The sequence below is a fragment of the Condylostylus longicornis genome, unplaced genomic scaffold, assembly GCF_029603195.1.
Source record: "Condylostylus longicornis isolate FDR11 unplaced genomic scaffold, ASM2960319v2 ptg000098l, whole genome shotgun sequence".
Classification (NCBI taxonomy): Eukaryota; Metazoa; Arthropoda; class Insecta; order Diptera; family Dolichopodidae; genus Condylostylus; species Condylostylus longicornis.
The window spans coordinates 37,972-60,190 of record NW_026578066.1 but is presented as its reverse complement, the minus strand read 5'-3'; the positions used below and the strand labels follow the sequence as shown (position 1 = coordinate 60,190).

At 24.3% G+C, this 22,219-nt stretch overlaps 1 protein-coding gene across 1 annotated transcript in view; it reads left to right on the top strand.

The window, feature by feature from the left end:
- The window catches only part of LOC129614006 (angiopoietin-2-like), a 45,420-nt gene extending 23,441 nt beyond the window's left edge, over positions 1-21,979 (top strand). The window contains exons 3-7 of the mRNA XM_055528373.1: positions 19,677-20,094; positions 20,158-20,441; positions 20,683-21,115; positions 21,191-21,731; positions 21,790-21,979. Of these exons, the coding sequence (XP_055384348.1) occupies positions 19,677-20,094; positions 20,158-20,441; positions 20,683-21,115; positions 21,191-21,731; positions 21,790-21,979 (1,866 nt within the window). The remainder of the gene's footprint in view (positions 1-19,676; positions 20,095-20,157; positions 20,442-20,682; positions 21,116-21,190; positions 21,732-21,789) is intronic.
- The last annotated feature ends 240 nt before the right edge of the window (positions 21,980-22,219 follow it).

Below are 22,219 nucleotides of genomic sequence, written 5' to 3'. Positions count from 1 at the left end.
ATTATATTTTTTTTTTTGGTTAAAACTCTAAAGAAAACAAAATAAAAATATAATAAAAAAAAACCTGTGGAACTTTAGAATATAAAAACAAAAACATAAAAATTTTTTTAATAAAAATCTAAAAATTTCAAAATGACATGTGAGAATTTGTCATTTTTTTTTTTCGAAAAAATCAAGAATATATAAAAGGATATTCGAAAGGATTTTCATAAATTTATTAATCACAGACTTAAGCGAGTATTACATACACTTATACATGTATACATTCATATTAAAATTTATTACATACAATGTTCGTTTATAATAATTTTAGTTTCGTATTCATTATTATGTACATTAAAAGGATATTTTATTTTAATGTTAAACATTTAAAAATCTCGAAGGCAATAACAGTATATATGTATGCCAGTATGCATGTAACATACATACTTTTGTACAGTTTCTTTATAATTAATTTTGTATTTAAAAAAAAAAAATAATAAGCTATAATTTTAGTTCAAGGATATTTCAATAATTTAATGAGCCAATAACAATATTCCTTACAGAACTAAATTGTAACGAAGAATCAAATTGGATTTTTGTACAATTCTTACAAATTTGGAAGAAATTTTTTGTAATACCAGTATGTTAAAAAATTTATGAGTAAGATTTTAAAGTATAAAAGGAACATTGTAGTACATACGTTTTAGTTTTGTGCCACACAAATTAATATCGTAATATTATCGTAAAAACTAAATGTTACAAATTTTGTTAAAAATGACTATAATAATAATTACCCGATTCAGCGAATTTCTCACTTTATTCACCGAGCTGGCTTGTGATACAAGATAAAATTATTATACAAGATTATTGTACCGGTTTTATAATGCATTTGGATCGCGATTTCGAATATTATTAAGCTGTGAACCTTAATAATTATTGAGCAGAGCAGTTAACAATAATAACAAGAGTAGATTTCTAAAAATATTCATAAAAATCAAGAATAATCTTTTCTGCTCTTTAGAACAATCAACTTCTTATCAAACTTTTGAATAAACATTCAAAAATATTAAATTCTTTTTAATATTTAAAATGAATTTCTTAAGGACTCTATTTATTCGTATTATGCCGTTATTATTATTTTATTGTATTGAAGATAACATAACATAATTTATAAGAGAACCAAAAATTTTGTTAGTAATTTTTTACGTTCTTAAAAAATTATTAAATTATTAATTTACTTCCTAATTTTCCGAGAAATATTTCAATTACATTATGCTAGCTAGCTATTTACATTTTAAATTATTTTTTTTTAGGCAATTCAATTTGTATGTATATATGTATATGTGTATAAAAAAAATATTTTAAATAAAATTTGATGGTAGCTTTAAGTACGAGCTTAAATATTTAGGTACATACGTAAAAAAAAAATAGGAACTAAAAATTTTCTCTAAATTTATGATCCAAATTAATTTTAGAAAATTATTTGGTCATTTGTTTTTGCCAAGACCCTGCACTCTGTAAACAAAATATTACGATTAAGATATTCTTAATCACAATCTTAAAGTTTTCAAATAAAACTTCCAAATAAAATTGCATAAATCTAGGGGAGTTTTAAAATTACTCACTAAAAAAAATGTTCAATTACCAAGCTATTCCAGTTTTTACTCAAATTTTAAGAAACATTTCGAAGGCTATAAGAAAATTGAAATTGAAAACACAAAAAAAAAAATTAATAAACAAGTACAGCTATTTGAATTACGATAAAATTAAATTTTTTTTTTGTTGTTTTTTGTAAAAAGTTAAAAAGGAATAATTTTCTTCAATTTTTTAAATTTTTCGATTTTCCTTTTATTTTTTCTTGCCGCGTAAATATTCAAACTTAATTATAATATTTTACAGTTTAGTTTATTTTCTACCACCATAATTTTACTTCTGATTAAATGAAAAACTCCTCCTTATATTTAAATTTCAAAAAAAAAAAGAAAAACATGGTTAAAAATGAAAATCGTTTAAAGCTATAAAGCAATTTTATTTTTTTTTTTTTTTGCAGCACTTTCAATATTTTGTTGTTTTGTTACCGTTGTTATTATAGAAGGTTGAAATTTTTATACTTAATTATTAGCTATATAGAAAATTAGAATAAAGGTAATTTAAATTTTTTGTACTATACCATGGTGTTAAATTCGATTTTTTCCTTCCCATACTTTTTCATTTATAACCTCACTTTCATGTCTATAGATAATTTTTTATGTTGTTGAAAAAAAATTGGAAAAAAAAATTGAAAATAAAAAATGGCTAGTATAAAAATGAAAAAATGAAAAATATGGAAAATATTTTAATTGGATAATTTAAATTATTGATTGATTTAAATTATGTTGTTGTATGGCGGTTGTTTTCTTTTTCAGAATATCCTTTTTCGTTTCCTTGATTTTAAATAGCGATATATTAACTTCAAGAGTATAAAGTGTTCTATGTCCTCTGGGGAGTTTTTTTTATGCCTGATATTAGTGATTACAACAACAATATTGTATTAAAGCAATTAAATTTCTCCTTCATATGTTCATTTGAAGTTAAAAAAAAAATTTGTTTTTTTTTTAATGAAATATGTTTTTTGCAGAAAATCATTATTTATTGTACACCTTGTTATATTTCATGAGTAAATATAAAATATTAATATTATTAGATCTTGTAATTTATGTAGTTTCTGCCTTTGTATACTACATACAAAGTTTTCCATTTTAAGTATTTGAGTACTACAAAATAATTCGTATTGAAATAATTGATTTGTTAAAATGAAATTTTATTTAAATTTATAATTTTTTAATACTGAATTTTATTAATTTTTTTAATTTTACATGATAATTTTTAAATGGAATATTGTAAATAAAAAAAAATAATTTCTAAAGTATCCTCATGTTTTTTATAATCAGTTACAATGAAAATAATTTAACCTTTTGTATTAGAATCGAATTTCAATAAAAATAAATATTGCATGAAATCAAAGGTTTCTTAACAAGCAATTTTCCCTTGAACTAGTAAAAATTTTTACTTTTGAAAATAGCCTTAGTACTACATTATTTAAATTAATTTAATTAAAAATAGTTAAATATATTAAATTCTTGCATACTTTTAGGATGAGACACAACAAAAAAATATAAAATTGTTTAATTTTGATTCTAATTGTAGACGTTTTATTGGGAATATGGAGCTTAATGTGAATTTAGATGATACTTTCATTTGCAGTAATGGGTGTTTTTGTATTGAAAAAGTTGAAAATTTCAGCTATCTTGTTGTCATTATCGATAGAAAATTTAATTGGTCACAACATACTTCTAAGCTCAAATCATATTTCCGCTGTACATCACGACATTTCTATCAAAGTGAAGAAGTTATGTTCAGTTGCAGCACGGCATGAGTTGCGGGGGGGGGGGGGGTGGGCGACTACAGAAATAAAATTAACCTACTTTTGATATTGCAAAAATCTGTCATCAGAAATATATGCGGCATGAATAGATATTCTTATAGCATAGAACTGTTTCGATCTTTAAAAATTCTTTCGGTAAGACAGCTATATTATTTCAAAGTATTGAAGATTTTTTTTACGAAAGGTTGCTATCTTAAAAGTAGGATATCTAATGCTTATGGCTTGCGTTCTAATCAAAAGTTCTTTGTAATTACTCCAGCATTTCGAACTACAAACTATCGGAACTTATATGATATTTTATGATGTCTTCTCGTTTGTTTAACATATTACCTGAATCAATACGTTAGCTTAGGCGTAAGAATATTTTCCTAACTAAAGTAAAATATTGGCTTTTAAACTGTGACCACAGCGAAATTGAGAGTCTGTTATTAACTTTAGCATATTCATATATCATATTTTGTTCAGTTTCCATTATTTCTTGTTTTTTTTTTTAAATATATATGGCATTAAACACTGGTTCCATGAACAATTCAGTGCTTTTTCTTATTCTTCTAGTTGACAGAGTAAATAAATACAGAGTAACTTTTTGAACTGACAGAATATGAAACTAACAAGCATTTTTTCCCAATTTTATTTCAAAAATGCTAAAAAATAAGTATGAATTTTAATAGAAATAATTTATTCATTAGAAATAAATAAAAATAAAATTTATTTTATTTTTTTTTAAAGAAATGATACAAAAAAATTTATAAACATATTTTATGTAATGTGGGAAAATTATATGAACAAAATATTGTTAAAACATAATACTTATGTACAATATTGACTTTACATGAATTTTAAATTACATTTTTTAAATTCATAAATATTTTTAATTTAAAACATTTAAATGAATTGTATAAATAAATAAATAAATAAATTTTTTATTTTAATAAATTTTAAATATTGTTGAAACGTGATGCTAATGCGAGTAAGTGTACGCTGGTGTATTTTAATAGGAAAAGACGTCCGGCCATATAAGATTATACAATAAACAAGCAACTTCTAACAATAGTTGACTCACTTAAGAATTTTGAAGTTTAATTGGAAAACAAACTGTCATTGAATAATCACAACAATTTACATTTGTGGCAAAACAATTATTATGTAATTATAATAAGTAATTGGTATGAAATCTATGTACTATATGTTTTTCATGTTTTTTAAAGACACTTAGAAGTTTTACTGGTAAAACTATGACAGATAGAGGAAAATGTTATTAAACTTCCAGAACAACTTTTAGCTCTGATTGTAGCGCATCGAAAAAGAAATATCACTGACATATTTTCGAGAAACTTCGAGCAGAAAAAATCTGGTACCTTTTTTTCTCAACAGACTTTAACTTGAAAACGAGTACGTCTGCACCCTTTTTCCTTCGATTTTTTGCTGATTAAAGAATTATCCCAGAAATTATTTGCTACCTTGTGCGAAACACCCTATATAACGAAGATGATTTTTAAAATTTGACCAAAAATTTTATTCTATAGAAATTAATTAAAATCTTAACAGAGTTTTTATTGATTTTACAAAAAAAAGTTGAGTGAAATTAAATTAATATTCTATTCTAACAATTTGGAATATATTTTATGATTTTTCTACCTTTACGGTAGATGTAATTTTTTTATAATGTTGTTGTATTTAAATTTACAATACAAAAACAGCTGAAAACCATATGAAGTGGTCGAACATGCACACAAAATTTTAAACATTGATTTATTATTAATTCGTTTAAATAAATTTATTTTATTAATTTATATACCTAATTTAGTATTCATTAAAAAAATAAAATAAAAAAATATGAATTTAAAAACAAATTAAAATAACAAAATAATTAAAACTACCTACATTAATTAATAATTTAAAAGTAATAAAATTAGAAAACTAAAAATACAAAAACCAAAAAAATCATTATTATTAAAAATGAAAATATCGATCGATTTTTTCGATATTTTACGACCTAGCATATATATTGTTCGTATTGTGTACCTACAGTGTATGTACGTATGTTAAAATATCGCTTTTATTTGAAATAAAAACTACCCGAGGCGGTCAATGAATTTTTTTTTTATTTTATTATAAAATTCGCTTCACTCTCTATATATGGCACAGTTTGTGATTTCATTATTAATAATCACAAAAATTAAAGAACAAATAAATTTCTTTTTTAATACAAAAATCAAGTGAAATACTTTGTTAATATTAAATTTATTAAATAATAAATAATACGGTAATTTATTTCTTTGTATATAAAAACTATAAATACGAGATTTAGTTATGAAAAATTCATTGTATGAAAACAAAAATATTAATTATAATTAGAGACTTATAACAAATTATTGCCGAAATTAAAATTATTAAACATGAACATTATTAAAGTTCATTATTGAAGGAACACAGTGGATTACCAAGAAATATAAGAATATTTGTGATATAAGGCAAATGATACCATAAACATTTTCAAATAAGTTATTCGAGCTCAGCAAAAAAACTCATTTAAAAGTTGTAAAACATCTGTATCATCTGTCTCAAAAAAAAATTAGTTATTCGGTTATGGTGAGGTGTGTACAGAAATTGAAATAGGATATCACTTGTCCGGCCTTTTTCCGGTCCGGATATTTTGGAAAAAAAGTTAAAAATGAAAAATAAACTAATGTAAATGTATTCCACAACTGTTATTCATACAAGTTGGTGGCTCAGTTACAGATCAAAATTTATGATCATGTAGTTAGTGAAGTTGCCCGCACTTAATTATCCATACATCTTTCTGAACGCTGTAAGGAATTTTTAAAACTCGAGAAAAGAACTGCGTTAGCTAAGGTACAGTAGCGTATTCCATAACTGTTTGTGCGGAAATTTTCACAGTTCGGTTCCCTATAAATTGTTAAAAACTGTCCTGAAAACGCAGGAAAAATCAGAGATTACTTCGAAAAAAATCTCAATTCTTTTTATAAAGTTTCAGAATACAATGTTACAAGTTGTTAGTACATTTTAAATGTGCCATATTATTTCTTGATCATAAACTATTTATTTTTAGTGTGTTTTCTGTTATTTTCTACATAAGTTATATAATAAAATTGGTAAGTTTTATGACAAGTTACTAAACGATCATGTACGATTTTAATAGTTTAAATTTCAGATTCATACCATAATGAAAGTATAGTAAGTAAATCTGTAAATTCTTTACGCTACGGTATTTAAGTTAAAAATAAAGTTTAGAAGCCTGTTAAGAGCACTTTCAAACCTCTTTTAATCGAGAAGACAAGAGTAATCAAATATAAAACAAGCAATCAAAAAATCTTGTAGTAAATTAAATATTTTCAATTATTAAATTATTTTCATCTTCTTGGCTGGAAGCTGTAATAAATTTATTTAATTTTACTTAAATAATATAGTGAAATATTTTGTACGTGTATTTTGTAAAAAATACTTATTAAAATTCTATGTTGGTATTAATTTTTAAATTTTCAAGGATAATCACTAATTTTAATCACAAAATCTACTCACTTTACAAATAGAATATTTTAATTTATTCTATATTAATTTTAATATTATTTATAATATTGTGTATTTATGATGATTTTTCATTTTTCTGAATTTTAAGTATGAATTTTAAAATATTTTAATTTTTATAATAAAATTATTTATTTATTCTTGTATTTTTATATTTTACATTTTAATATTTTTATTTACAACATTTTAATTTTTATAAGAACTTATTTACTAAAAACACAAAAAATATTATTATATTTATTTATTACAGTTATAAAACTGATGAAAAGAAGCCATTTTAAATTTTATATTTAAAATACAAATTTTTTTTTCTTATTTCTTCTTCTTCTTTTTTCTTATTTTGAATATTTTATTTTCCTTTATTTACTTTTAAATACTAAAAAGAATTTTTTTTTTTATTTTTGCTTTGAGTTAAGTTTTTTTTTTTGTGTTGCTCTTACACTTTATTTTTTAATAAAAATTTTTTTTTCTATACCTACACTTTTTGAATTTTACAATGTTTCTTATTTTTTTTGAGAAATTTTTTTTTTCTTTCATTTTATTTTTTACATAATTTAATATGTACACAAAATATAAGTATTTTATATTAAAAGTAAGTTGAAAAGAAAAAAATAAATTTCGAATTAAATATTAAAAAAAAATTTTTTTAGTTACGAAAAACAAAATTCATTACTCGTAATTATTACGAAAATTTTATAAAAGACCCGAACACAAAAAAAAAATAAAAGTACAAGAAAAAAATTAAAAGTACAAGGCGAACTTGTACTTGTAACAAAATATTTAGTTGTTTTAATAATTAGAATTTAATTTTTACTACTTAATAATAGAGCGCGCTAGTAGTTAGTTTTGTTTAATTAGGTTTTACTGTAATATTTTTTTTTGTATAATTAAAAGTGAACAATAAATTAATATTAAATTATTTAATTTTTTAGGAAATATTTTAAAAATATCCAAACGAGGTGAAGATAACACTATTATTCAAGTACACTTAATTGCAACTACACCATACTCTTACTAAGTTTAATATTTTTAAGTAAAAATTTCAAGAGAATTTTGTATAGGTACTTAATTTGATTTCACTTGAAACGGAAATTAATCATCAATTAACTATTTATCATAAAAATATTGCCTAATTAAAAGGTTTTATTAAATGGTATTGTATAAATTTTTTTTTCTGTAAATAATTTAACAAGTATTTAATATTCTAGTACAAATATATAATTATATATATATACATATAAATATTAAATTATGTTTGTGTATAATTCATGTAGGTATTCCTCTATTCCTCTTGAAGGTATTCCTTTAGATTTTGTAATAATTTTTAATAACTTCACAATTTTATAATAAGATTACATGAAATTTTAGAAAAGAACGCGCGCGCGACTAAGTTTTCATGAAAAAAAAAAATAGTTTTGTTAAAAAATTCTTTATTTTTTTTAAAGTTTTATTCTTGTTTTGTTTTTTATAGTTTTTTTTTTCTTGTAATTAAATTTTATATTTTTTTTTTTAATTTCACACTTTTATTACGACCTTGTTATGATACGAGCTGGCGACCAACTGTTGAAAAATTTCTTTTCATGCAAATATTTCAAAATAATAAGAACAAAGTAAACAAGAAAATAAAAACGAAAATGAAGCACTTATTTTTCAAGTTTTTACTCAATTTTGCATTTCTTTTATTTTCTCTTTTTTGTGTTGTTTTTTTTTCTAACAAAAGCATTTCTCTTATCTCCAAAAGTATGTATAAGTTAGTGGTGTTCGTTTAAGTATAGAGTGAAAAATATTAGAATAAATCCTTAGACAAGAATGTTAAAAATGATTACGTTGCACTCACATTTTTCACTCATTTTTTAACAAATTATTTTACTCATTATACATTATGTATGTATTTGTAATTTTAAAATTCTCAAAATCTCTTTTTATTTTAAACATTATAACGGTAAATTTACAATAAATAATAACGGTATTTGAGTATAATTTTAAATAATGAGAAAACAATAAAATTGAGCAGAAAATATAATATTATGTAAATGTAAGTGCATAATATTAATGGAATTTTACTTAATACAACCGTGAATTACTTAATACAACTTAATACAACCACATTAATTCTGTCAGAATGTGTATAAATATAAGTGTAACATTGCTTTATGTTGGACACAAGTTTTTTATAATTTCTAAAAGTTTTATGAATTTTAGTATTTTGTCAGTTTATTGGAAATTTATGTGATTATTAATTAGACCTATAAAGCACTTTGAATAGGCTTCAGAAAATTTTGGTGTTCTAAAAAAATCATGTAATTTGCTCTTGCAAGTCATCAACTAGTGAAAGATTTCAAGAAGTAAAGAAAAAAATGGCAATGTGGGAACCCTAATTTTGAGTGAAATTTTTTTTAACAAAATAATTTAAATTTTTATTTTGAGTGAAATATCGAATTTATTTATTTCAACAATTTATTGATGTGTTTGTGTTGTATAAGAAGATTAATGCGCATGAGTGGAGCTTTTCATAAAAATCTGGCGGCATATTTTTGTTTTGTTTTTGATTTTATTACTTAAATTATAATTGTTTTTGTGTTTTTTTTTTTGTTATTTTTACGGATTTAAACATCAGGTGAATTTACCGCTTTTATTTATAAAAATATTTAGATATAACTCATATAATATATTTATTTACATAATAAAGTATTTTGTCTGTATATATATGTATATATATGGGAGTAATCATTTATGTAAATGGTATATGCATGTATATTTTATATACATATATATTTACAGTATGTAATGTATAAAAGCATGAGTATGAATGTATATAAATAAAATATTTTAATACAATCATGTATATATACAAATATATTCTTATAGTAGAAGTGAGTAGAATTTTAAGAGGTTTATTACTTTTTTTTTTGTATATTGTATAAGTAAGTAAATAAATAGTAAACACATAATATGTTTATAGTGTCTGAATACACAAAAGTACACAAAAGAAAAATGATTTTTTTTTCGCTCTCTTTTTACAAATTTAACAACAGGTGAATAAATTTTGAGTTTTTTATTTTTATTATTTTTTTAATTTTTTTTTACTTTACACGTATATAGCCTCCAAATATGATTTATATGGATGATTTTTGGAAATATTTGGAAAAATATGAAGCAAATTCGTTTATTTTCCAAAATTTTTTTTTTAGAGAAAATTTTCTGATTTCTTATATGATTTTATTTTTTTTTGTTGATTGTAAAATATTAAAAGAAACTTTTCTTTTTTTTTCATTTTATTTCATTTCATATTTCGATTTTTTTTTTAATGAATTATGCGTTCGGTTTTTTGTATCCTTTATTTTCAGTATTCTTGTACGCTTTTCTTGTAATTTAATGAGCAGTTTATGAAAGAAAAATTATTCCTTTTATTTGTTTGTTTGTTTGCATGTTTGTATAATTTCAACTTACATCCTTAATAAATAAATGTGCACATATATAATTATAATATGTTAGTATACGAATTTGGCTATAAATATTTTACATGTAGGAAATTTTGAATAAGAAATTGAAAACGTGAAATTTATGTGAAATTTAGGAGAATTTAATAATATAGAAAAGTGATGTGTGGAAAAAACTATACTGTATAGAGAAACGTATAATATAATGATAAAAATGGTTTCCGCCATGTAGTAATAAAAATTGTTTATTATAGATCTCTCTATATTTAAAGAAACTCAATATGAATTCCTTCCTTTAAATTTAATTGACCATTAAATCTCTGACATATCCTTATATAAAATTTGTCCTGTTCACTTAATTTTATTTTGCATAAAATTTACTTTAACTTTACTTTAGTAGAATTTAATAAGATCGCAGATGCCCGGATGTTACATTTTCCTAACTGTTTCCTTATCGAATTGGTAGAACGATGATTATTAGTAAAAAAAATCCATTATTTTCTCTGTGCGTCAAATAAACTGATTCTATTGTTCCAATTACTTTTAATAAGGTTCTTGATTCAATTAATCGCATACTTCGATTCTTAATTGTTATTTCCATTGTGTCCTCTTTATAAGTCATTATCTTACCGTCGATTCATCATTTTGTGAACAATAAAATCATTATTCGAAAACAAATACAACTAAAAGATTATAGAATATGCTACAAGGAGTATATAATTATTAAATCTACCACATAGTTAATAAAAATATGAAAGTCAAACAAAAAGTTTTAAATTAATAAAAAATTCAATGGAAATAATAAAAAACTTATTAACATAGCTAGTTTATTAATATTTTTGTAAAAGAGGAACACATAATTCTTTTTTTATTTTATATTTTTTTATTATAAAAAAAATTTATTTTAAGAAAACTCATTTTTTTATAATATCGCGTAAATTTTATGATTCATTAAAAATTTTACAAAAACAAATAAATAAAAAAAAATTTTTTTTTTTTTGAAAAATTGCACGCATATGCGTCATATTCCAAAATATAGAATATGGAAAATATTAAATTTAAGAAGACCCCATGCAAAGCTGTTGTTACGAAAATAAATACAAAATCTTTAAAAAAACTCTTATTAACAATATTGATCTTTATAAAAACATTTAATCTACTTAAAAAAGAAATTTCCTATAAGATATTGTGTCGGACATTTTTTCAAGTAAGTATCGAAGGTACTGCAGTCAAAATTTTTAAACAAGTCCATTTTATGTAGAATTTTATTTGATATCTTTGAAATCTTCACTGTCTTTAAAAAATGCAGTCGGAATCTTACATTTTTAGTATATCCGATTACCCACACAAGTGGGAAGAAAAGTGAAAAATTATCACATATTGCGAATATATTCAAGTGAAAGATATCGTTTCCGTATTCTTTTCGAGTGTAACATAGTAGAAAATAAAACCCTCCCAAAGAAATATAAAATAATTAAAATACTAGAGAAAGCAATAATACGAGTAATAAAAAATTTTCAAAAAGAATAAGGGTACATAAAACGTAATAAGGGTAAAGGGAAGGGTAAATATAAAGGCACAGAACCATGGAAAATAATTAATAACAAATTAACCAAATCTGGGTAAACAACGGCCCAGATTTGCCGCACACACTTCCACAATACCTAGGTGTTGGATTTGGCTTCAATTTTAATAAACACTCTAACTCAGTTCTCCAAGTACATTTTCATTTGTTTCATCTGTTACACTCTATATTCAAATCCTTACTATTATTCATTAATCACATATCAAGGCTCCAACCAATTTATACAAATCATCTATATTTAAATTAAGATATTCTACTAGTTTGGGTGCAAAATATAGTAGTTCATATCGTTATGTAGGAAGATGTTGTAACTTAAAAAATCATATTTTTTTAATACTCTGGAAAACTTTGGTTTCGTTGTTTGTATTTCACAAATAAAAAACAACAAAAGAGGTTTTTTTTTATTAATAATTCAATCATAATCATTATCTATTTTTATTTTAGTTCTCAGAAAATTCATATTAATTATTTAATATAGTGATGCTGAGCGACAACACTAAATACCGAATGGAATTTGTTTATTTATGAAATTTTTTATATCAAAAAATTATGAAATTTATTGTGTTTTAAAATTTAGAAACAATTTTAAAAATTAAACATCTGTGCGTCACAAAAATTTGTTTTTATACGTAAATTTAGACATTTTATAGTTTGTAAATTTTATTAATCACCATAAATTGCGTTAACAAAATAAAGAATGGTTTTGTTTTTTTTTTAAGTTTTTGCCAAAAGTTTGTTTTTTACAATTAAATTTTATAAGAAAAAATTTAAATAAACATTAATGTGCGTTATTTTCACTTACCTATTTAGATTTTTTCCAGAAGCGTAAGTATTTATCATTTCATATGTAAATAAAAGAGAAATAGAAAGAAAAGAGAAAATTAATTAATTAATTAATTTTAAAATAAAAAAATTTTTATTAGAAAATTAATTTATTTTTTTTTTTGTTTTTCTAAATAAAAGAAAACAAATGACTTTTCCATTAATTTATTATTGCTTAAATCTAAATTTTCTATAGCCACACAAGGCATTTGTAATAGACCAGTCTTGTTTCTTTTCAATAAAATTAATGTTTTATTTATATTTAAACTATTTTTAATTCAAATTTCTGTAATAGAATGAAATTACACAATATCTGCTCAAATTTCGATGGTTACAATAAGAAAAGCTATATAAATAAAGTTTCTCAGTTCTTCTGTGAGAAGCTTCCGTCATTTCTCTGGAGGTGACGTACATTCTGTAAAAATTTAAAATGAAATATGTGCCCACTAAACATTATAAATAAGGATGGTTTTTGCTTAATAGTTGACAGTCGTTTACTGCTTTTAATTTATTTTTGTCGTCAATCTAATTTTAATTTTTTTATTCAGTTTAGTAATTGCCATTATTGATGCAATTACTAAATTGTGTAATATTGTCAATTCAGTCAATTTTTACCAACTACGTTATATAGAATATGGTTGATATTGTTATCAAAACTCGGCTCAAATGTTGATCTTTTAAGAGAAATACGATTCCGTTTGTCGGAAGAGGTGCTGGGGTATTTGGGTAAAGGACTAAATACTTCGCCCCATTGGGATGTACCCAAGTATCTTTCAGGCGGAAATATACGCTATAGAAAAGTGCGCTTAATTTAACCTGGATATGGTTACTGCGGTTGCGATATAGCGATAATGTCCGATAGTCAGACTGCCATAAGGGCTCTGGATTCTTGCCAGATTTCCTGCTGGATAATGTGGTACTGTATCACCAAGCTTGACAGGTTGGATCAAGACAATCGGGTCACGTTTTGCTGGGTGCCATGACACCTTGACGTAAAAGGAAACGAGGAAGCAGATATGTTGGCGAAGCGGGGAACCAATTTTAGTTTCATTGGAATGGAGCCCTTTTGTGGGATTGGAACAGGTAAGATATGTGAGGTGTTAAGAAGCGAATTGGAGGAAAAAAGGCAAGCAAAGATGCTTTTGGGCAATATAAACGTAGTTAACAGTAAAAACTTGAACTTTATTGTAGACAATTTATAATTATATCTATATACAAAAATAGTCAAAGTTTCAGAAAATTCAGGGAATTTTTCAGAAATGTTGCATTTGGGGTAGTGAACTTCTGCTTTTATAGGTAATATTTAATAAATTTCTTGAAATTTGAAATGAGTACGCAAACCGATTTGTGTAGCCTGTTTGTTAGAATAACAAACAATATGTTTTTCTGGAATTCGGAAAAAATACATTTATTCGGCCGCATATTTGCCAGTTAAATCAGATTTTTTAAAAACAAATTTCATGCATTATTTAACATTAAAGTATAAAAATTTAAAAAATATTAAATATAAATTTAATCTACTTGTCATTGCATACTTTAATAATTTTTTATAATACGTAAATTCTAAATTTGAAATTTTCCAAAATCTTTCATAAAATTACTAATATAGATTATCCTTTAAAATGTCCAGACTTTTCCTAATTAAATTCATATTTTATTTCAATTAAGCAATTTAAATATTTACTGAGATAATTTCAAATTACATATATGTGCATACGTAAATACATACATACATATACATAAATGTATTGAATATGAGTAAGTACGTAATGAGTAAGTAATTGAATTAAAATTTTGTAAATGCTTCTGAAATGAATATTTCATAGATTGAAAAAGACTTCATTATTAAATTTTTCAAATATTATGGAAAATTAACCTCAAAGCAAAATGACCCCAAGAAATTATATTATTCCGTATCATTTCTTCAATATTATTTAATTTATTCATTTTATTAATATTTAATTAAAATTTCTTCCTTTCATTTCATTTAAATTGTTTGCTCTTATTTTAATATTTTAGTTCAAATACAGGATGTCTCTTACCTCAATTAGAATGATATTAGAATGAGTAAATGTGATATCAACTTGGTTTGATTTCTCGAATATATGAATATATTATTTAGTTATGCATAGAAATTTTGGAATCAGCGGGACAGGTGTCACGACGATATTCCAATTTGACGTGATAATTGAGCTTAAGTAGGGCTAATGACCTCGATAGTTTAATCGAAGGACATTGATACTAAATGTTTTATAGGTTATATCATGATTAGGAGGTTAAGAGGGAGGTGAGGCAAATTAGGCAGTCTAACAACTATAGTACATTAGTTGTTAGCCAGGAAGTATACTGTACTGATGTCAGATTATTTTACCAGCTTTCTTTTCCCTAGATAATAATGCCCGTTGGATCAAACATGAAAAGAATTAAAACAAAAAATCTCAAATCGGCCTATCACAAAAGTCCCTTTCTAGCTCTAATGAATAGTTTTTGAAATCTCATTCGTCTTGTTGTTTGATTGCTTTAAGAGTGCTTATTTCTTGAAGCGGTTTCCAAAAAACTCCTTACAGTACTTTTGGAATATAGCGTTCATAGTGACACAGATATTACTGCGTACGCCTATTCAGATATATTATTTTTGAGGTATATAATCTCAAGAAGGAAACATATGTAACTTTATAGTGTATTTACATTCTTGCTCAAAATTGAATTCTAAGTTGAGCTAGGCATGTCCATCGGTCTGTTTGTCAATTGGAAAAATATTCCAATACAAATAATTTTATTCAAGAAACCTTCTCAACAAACTTTTAGCGGCACACGTTCTGTACAGACTTTTGTTCTATTGATTATAATATCAGAGATTTTCAGCGTGTATTGAAATTACACCTGCATGCTATACATACTATTACATACAATACAATAATGGTAGATGATAAGTTTGTAGAATATTACCCCTTGGGGACTGTTTTTTTTTTTTTTTTGGATATGTGAAAGAAGGAAATTTTATCAGTTATATTAGATATAGAAAATATTTGGATAATATTTTTACAATTTTTTTATGAATTTATTTTATAGTTTTTTTTTTTAATTCTATATGCTTGTTTGTGGTTTAAATCCTTTTTTTTATCAGATTAATTTATTCATCATATACTCATCAGAATATCCTTGAAGCAACCAATTTTTCGTTTGATTACCCCATTGTGAATACCATATTATATAATATGCTTACGTCATATCCTAAGTATACATTTACTATTGCATTCAAGCTATACCTGTGGAAAATGTTGCTACTTCTCTGCATTATTTCAACATTTATTATATTTGCTTATGGGTATACTATGTATAGAATCAGTAGTATTCATACACATGCAAAAGGATTGCATATTAGCTACACATTCGCATAATAGTATGAGTAAATTTGAAATGCAACAATGCAATATTGGGTGAATGAATAGAATATTAACGAACTCTGTATATTTTATGTATGCCTTTTAGGGGATTGAGTCTTCAATATAAGGATTCTTTTAAGGATATGTTTTTTAATTCATTTTTGTTAATCACATAAGTTTTATTATTTTCTCAACACATACCTGTACCCTTAACATACTATACCCACCAAAGTACATGTTTGAAAGAAATATTTTGAAATAAAATTTGTTTGAAATTTTCTAATTTGAATTGGAAAACTTTAGAGCATATTGAAAACTAAAAACAAGAACTTTGTTCGGTAAGGAAATAATAAAAGTGTAATTTATCAGAATCTCAAAATAAATGAAATGGATGGTGAATAAAAAGATTTTGTATGGGGAAAATTTTATAATGAAATTTATATTGGTAATTAATAGAATCGATTTTCAAAATATTTTGATAACCAAAGATTTATTAAATTGATGCTTTAATTAAATTAGGAAAGTTTTAAGTTGTTTTCCTTCAATGTTTTTAAAGATCTTTTTTTTATTACTTGGATCATAAAACACTTTAGATTACCAAAGTGTTGTTATGTGGAAATGATTTTGAACGGCAATAGAGCATAGCTTTGCCAGTATCACCGCTTTAATCACCATACGAATTAATTATTCTTTGATCTCGGCAAGTGCTCTGAAATAGAGGTTGACAACTGCAACTGGTAGTTCAATATTTAGAAAACCAAAAATAAATTGGAATCTGGAATGTTAATACAGAAATAAATGACCGCATTTTTATAAACTTAGCTTTTGTGTAATTGCTAACACAAGTAGACTGACATAGACTGACATAGCTGAATGAGCTTAAAAGCAAGTGTATATTGATGAGAGCATGTCTCCTTCTCAAAACCATTTTTTTTTTCTAAGCGTTTCAAAAATTTCAAGCAGTTACTATATTTACTCTCGGAATATAGTTTAAACGGGTATATAGTAAATTTTTTTTTGAGCCACTTTAGGTACTTTATGTAAAATATGTGTTCAATAAGAAAGCAACAATATTACGTTCAAATTAATGAAGTTGGTCAGAAATTCACTAAAATTGAACGTGGAATTAATTTGAAGTAATTTATTAAGCAAGTGAACAAATTTTGAGACAGTTGGTATAGTTTGTTCGAATCAATATAACAAAGAAACTAGCTTGAATGTGGCAAAAACTTTCAGAAAAGATAAATTATAGACATAATTCAAATATGGTTCGGACATGTTTAGAAGTTAGTTTTAGGAAAAAACCAACATATTTGTTCCTTGCGAACATACATTTTCGGTGTATGCATTTGATCAGCGTCGTATTCTGAGTCGATTTAACTATGTCTGCTAGTCTATTCGTTTGGCCTCCGTCCGTCTAAACCATAACTCAAAAACTAATTGTGCCAAGCTCGTTCAATTTTCATAAATCATTTAAATCATAGTCAATGAATAGAACCCTATTGCATCTAATCGCGATCTCGGTTCTGGTAGCTGCCCTACAACTTTAAAATTAATTTGGCTATATATCAGAAATTATTGAAGCTATTAAAAAGAAATATTGATATTATTGGGGTTTTTCATTGTATCTTTATTCGCAAGGGTATCAGAGAGTTGACAGGGTCAACTTTATATCTATTCTGCTTTTAATTAAATTTAAAATGAAAATTTTTTAATAAAAAGTTTAATTCACAATATTTTCATTTTATTATTAGAATACGAAACAGAAATTTATATGTACACAAAATGAAATTGAAAAACTTTCAAAAATACAAGTTCGAAGAATACAAAATCACTTAAAATAATTTTTTTCAGTATTTTGTATAGCAAAAGACTACGTAATTTCTAAAAAATTTACCAAAAAAAAAAAAATTTTTCAAATATTTTTTTGCTTTTGTTTTTCTCTAAAGATCACATACACTTCCTCATACTAATCATATTTTGATGCGTCAAATGTCCATTAGGAATAAAAAAATGTTCGCCTTAAAAAATACAAAAAAAAAACTAACTTGAATTGCTAATGTCTACATACATAATCACACCTATAAATATGTTTACATACAATATACAAAATTCGCTTTGCAAAATTATAAATTTAGATTTTTTTTTTGCAAAGAAAAATAAACTATTCCAAAAAAATATATTTTAATTATTTTGAAACCCACTTGAAGATTTTTTATACCCTTTCTTATTTTTCTCATTGTTGTTGGTTTTTTCACACATTCAATTTTCTAATCGCATTATATATTACGTACGCACTATAGTATATTACGGAAAGACCTTGTTGTTTCTTTATAAAATGATTTATAATAGAAAAACATTGTAATTCTAAATGGCATTAACATAGATCATTGAACCAGACCTCAATTCCTATAAATAGACCAGACTATATACAATTTGGTTCAATATTGTAATAAAATAAACTGAACATTATTGTTATACCGAATTCTATACACACATATGTGTGTACTATATAGAGTGAGTGTGTGCATATGTGCAATATCGTATTTTATATAATAAAATAATATTAAGATTTATGTTCCATTTTAAATCATCCAAAAAAAAAGTAAAGCAAAACAAAAAAAAAAAACACTTTTTCACTTTCTCTTTATGTTAAAAATATAAAAATGTTTTTTGAACACAACACCCAAATCAAACTTGTAATAACAATTTTATTAAAATAATAGCCGAGCAAAATAAAACAGAAGAAAGAGTGAATTGTACCGTATACCGCCACCTATTGTGAATATACTCGTACATACACAACTCCGAGTTTATAAAATTGAGGCGTCTGTTTTGTTTTTCATCATTTTCATATACACACTTTTGTTTTCTTTTTTTTCTTGTATTTCCAAATGGTTTCTTAAAGATTTTGTATTGCCGGCTACCAGGAACATTTTCATTCTCCCAGAACGGAAGAATAAGAATTATAATGCGAATGCTATTATACAATTACTAAAATTGTAATAAGAAAAAAAAAAAATAAGAAGAAAGCAGAAAAAAATTTTGTTTTTTTTTGGTGTTTTTTTTTTTTTGGTGTTCAAGATCGGCGGCACATGTTTACAATATTATTTTAATGAAGTTCATAAAAGAAGAAAAAAAATTAAATCGAATAATACTGCCGATAAAGAAATTTATATCTACAATCTACATAATAATCAGCATCTATATAAAACTGTGCGTTTAAAACAGAAAAATAAATTTAAAAAGGCAGAATTTTGCTTTCTTAATTTGCCCGAAGAAAATACAAAACATTTTTTCAGTTGCATTCGATTATTCTTGAGTAAAATATCGGAACGCATATTCAAATTTTACTACAAAATATTCAAAATTTAAAAAAATTTCATTATGGTACGTAATTAAATTTTAAAATATTTTAAGAGCAAATCATGTTATTTGTCAAAATAATTTACATATGTCATTTTTTTAATTTTACATAAAATTTTCAGATTTTAAAAATTTATTGCCTTACAATAATACTCTTGTTCTATATCAATTTGAGCATCAGTTCTATTTTAAATCATAAAGATACAGGATCTGCAACTATAATAAATTCAATAAGTTTATCAGATTTACATGAAGTCCGTAGAGATTTAGATCAAAAAATTACAACAGTTAATAATTTGGTAATATTAATTGATGCTAATATTAAAGCATTACAAGAGAAAGCTCATGTTTGGGATTTATATCGTCATCATATTGATGCATGGAATGATCAAATGAAATCACTTGAACATAAAATTGATTTAATAAAATATAATCAAGATGAAAGTAAAATAATTGAAACAAAATTAACAAGTATGGAATTTCTAATGAATCATATATTATCAAAAATTGTATTACAAACTGATGGAACAAATATTGATGGTAGTATTTCAAATAATAATAATAATAATAATAATCGAAATATTAAAATTGGTAATCAATTAGATATTAAACATTATGATGATATTATGAAAATGTTAAAAGAGAATAAAGTAACTCAAAGGGAAATATCAAATAGACTTAATAATGTTTTAAGACATGTACTTAGTATTGAAAATTATAGTTGTCGAACATCATCTTCATCGTCATCATCAACAAAATTAAATAAAAATTCAAAGAGTGCTAATTTAATGAAACCAGTTGGTCGAGATACTGATTCAATATTAAGGAATATTGAATCAAAATTAGATGAACTGATGGGAGCATTAAAACCAAAAGAAATGAAGCAGGTATAAATTATTTTAATTAAATACAGTAGATTCTCAATATAATGAACAACCGAAGTTTCACGAATATTGATTATAAACAGAGAACTATATCACAGATTTTGTGATGTAGAATTATGAAAGCTAAAAATCTTGTTTTATTACCAATCAAATCAAACAAACAATAACGAATTTCCATCAGAGAGTTTACTGTATTTTTAAAAAAAAATTATTTTAATACTGCTTTAATTTTTTTATTCTACAGTTTATTTCATCGGAACGAAAAAATGCAAAAACTTTAGATGAAATATTAGTATTGTCACAAAATATCGCACAAATAAGTAGAACTTTATCAAATAATGAAGCTGAACATAGTCAAAAATTTATGAATTGTTGTGCATCAACAATGAATGAATTGTCAACATTTACAGAAAGTTCAGATTTATTATTGAAACGAATTGAAAGACTTGTATTAAATATACAAGAGAAAGTTGATAAAGTTGTTATTGCACGTGATACAACAACTGCACTTACAGAAACAGATGGAAATTCTGAAGAATTTAGTACAACAGAATTGGTAAGTGTTGTATTTGAGGGAACTTCATATGAAGAAATAATGACAACAAGTACATCAAATAATCCATCGTATGAAGTGGAAACAATTGAAGAAATGGAATCAACTGAAAGTGCTGAACCAGGTGAATATACGAACTTGAAAAATTAAAAAATTCATAAACTTTAAATTTAAATTTTAAATTTTTTCTTCAATTCAGACTATGTTCAACCATCAAAATATGGTTGCCACGATTTAACAGTACGTGCTGATGGTGTATATAAATTTTCTGGATCAACTGATGTTAATGAAGCTGGACGTGATTTTAATGAACGTTATTGTGCATTTCCAACTGATGGTGTTGGTTGGACAGTTATACAAAGACGTGGACCATATGATCATCAAGAGAATTTTAATAGATCATGGATTGATTATAAGAATGGTTTTGGTAGTTTAGCAAAAGATTTTTGGTTTGGTAATGAATTTATAAATCGTTTAACATACAATGGTACCTATGAATTAAGAATAGAACTTGAAGATTTTGATGATGTTAAAGTATGGGCTGAATATTCAATATTTCAAGTTGATTCAGAAAAATATAATTATAATTTAATAATTGGTGGTTATCGTGGCGCTGTAACAGATTCAATGTTATATCATCATACACAAGATTTTAGTACTTATGATCGTCGAAATGATAAATCAATTGATGAATGTTGTCCATGTGCAACTGGTTATGGTAGCGGATGGTGGTATGATAAGTAAGTAATAAATTAATATAAATATTGCGTCAAAAACTAAAACAGTGTATTATTGTAGTTGCTCAGAAGCTAATTTAAATGGTATTTATCATAATACACCATATGGACATAATTATATTGGTGTTGTATGGGAACATTGGCATGGTGATTATTCATTAAAAAAAACAAGAATGTTGATACGCCCTACAATTATTATTGGAAATGAAAGTGATGAAAATGTTGCTAAAGAGATCCCAGATGATCCTTAAATTGCATTTCATATACATTTAGAATTAAGAACGTACTTATATAATTGTAATTTCATAATTTGATGTCATTTTGAATTTCATTTTAAATACAAAATTTTTATTTTCCTTGACAATTCATTTAGTTATTTTATGGACCCAGTAAGAGAATAGCTTTTTTAGTTTAAAATGGATGTTGGCAGCAATACCTATACAAAATGTAATTGAAAGCCGAAAAAAAAACAATTAAACTTTTACCCTCAA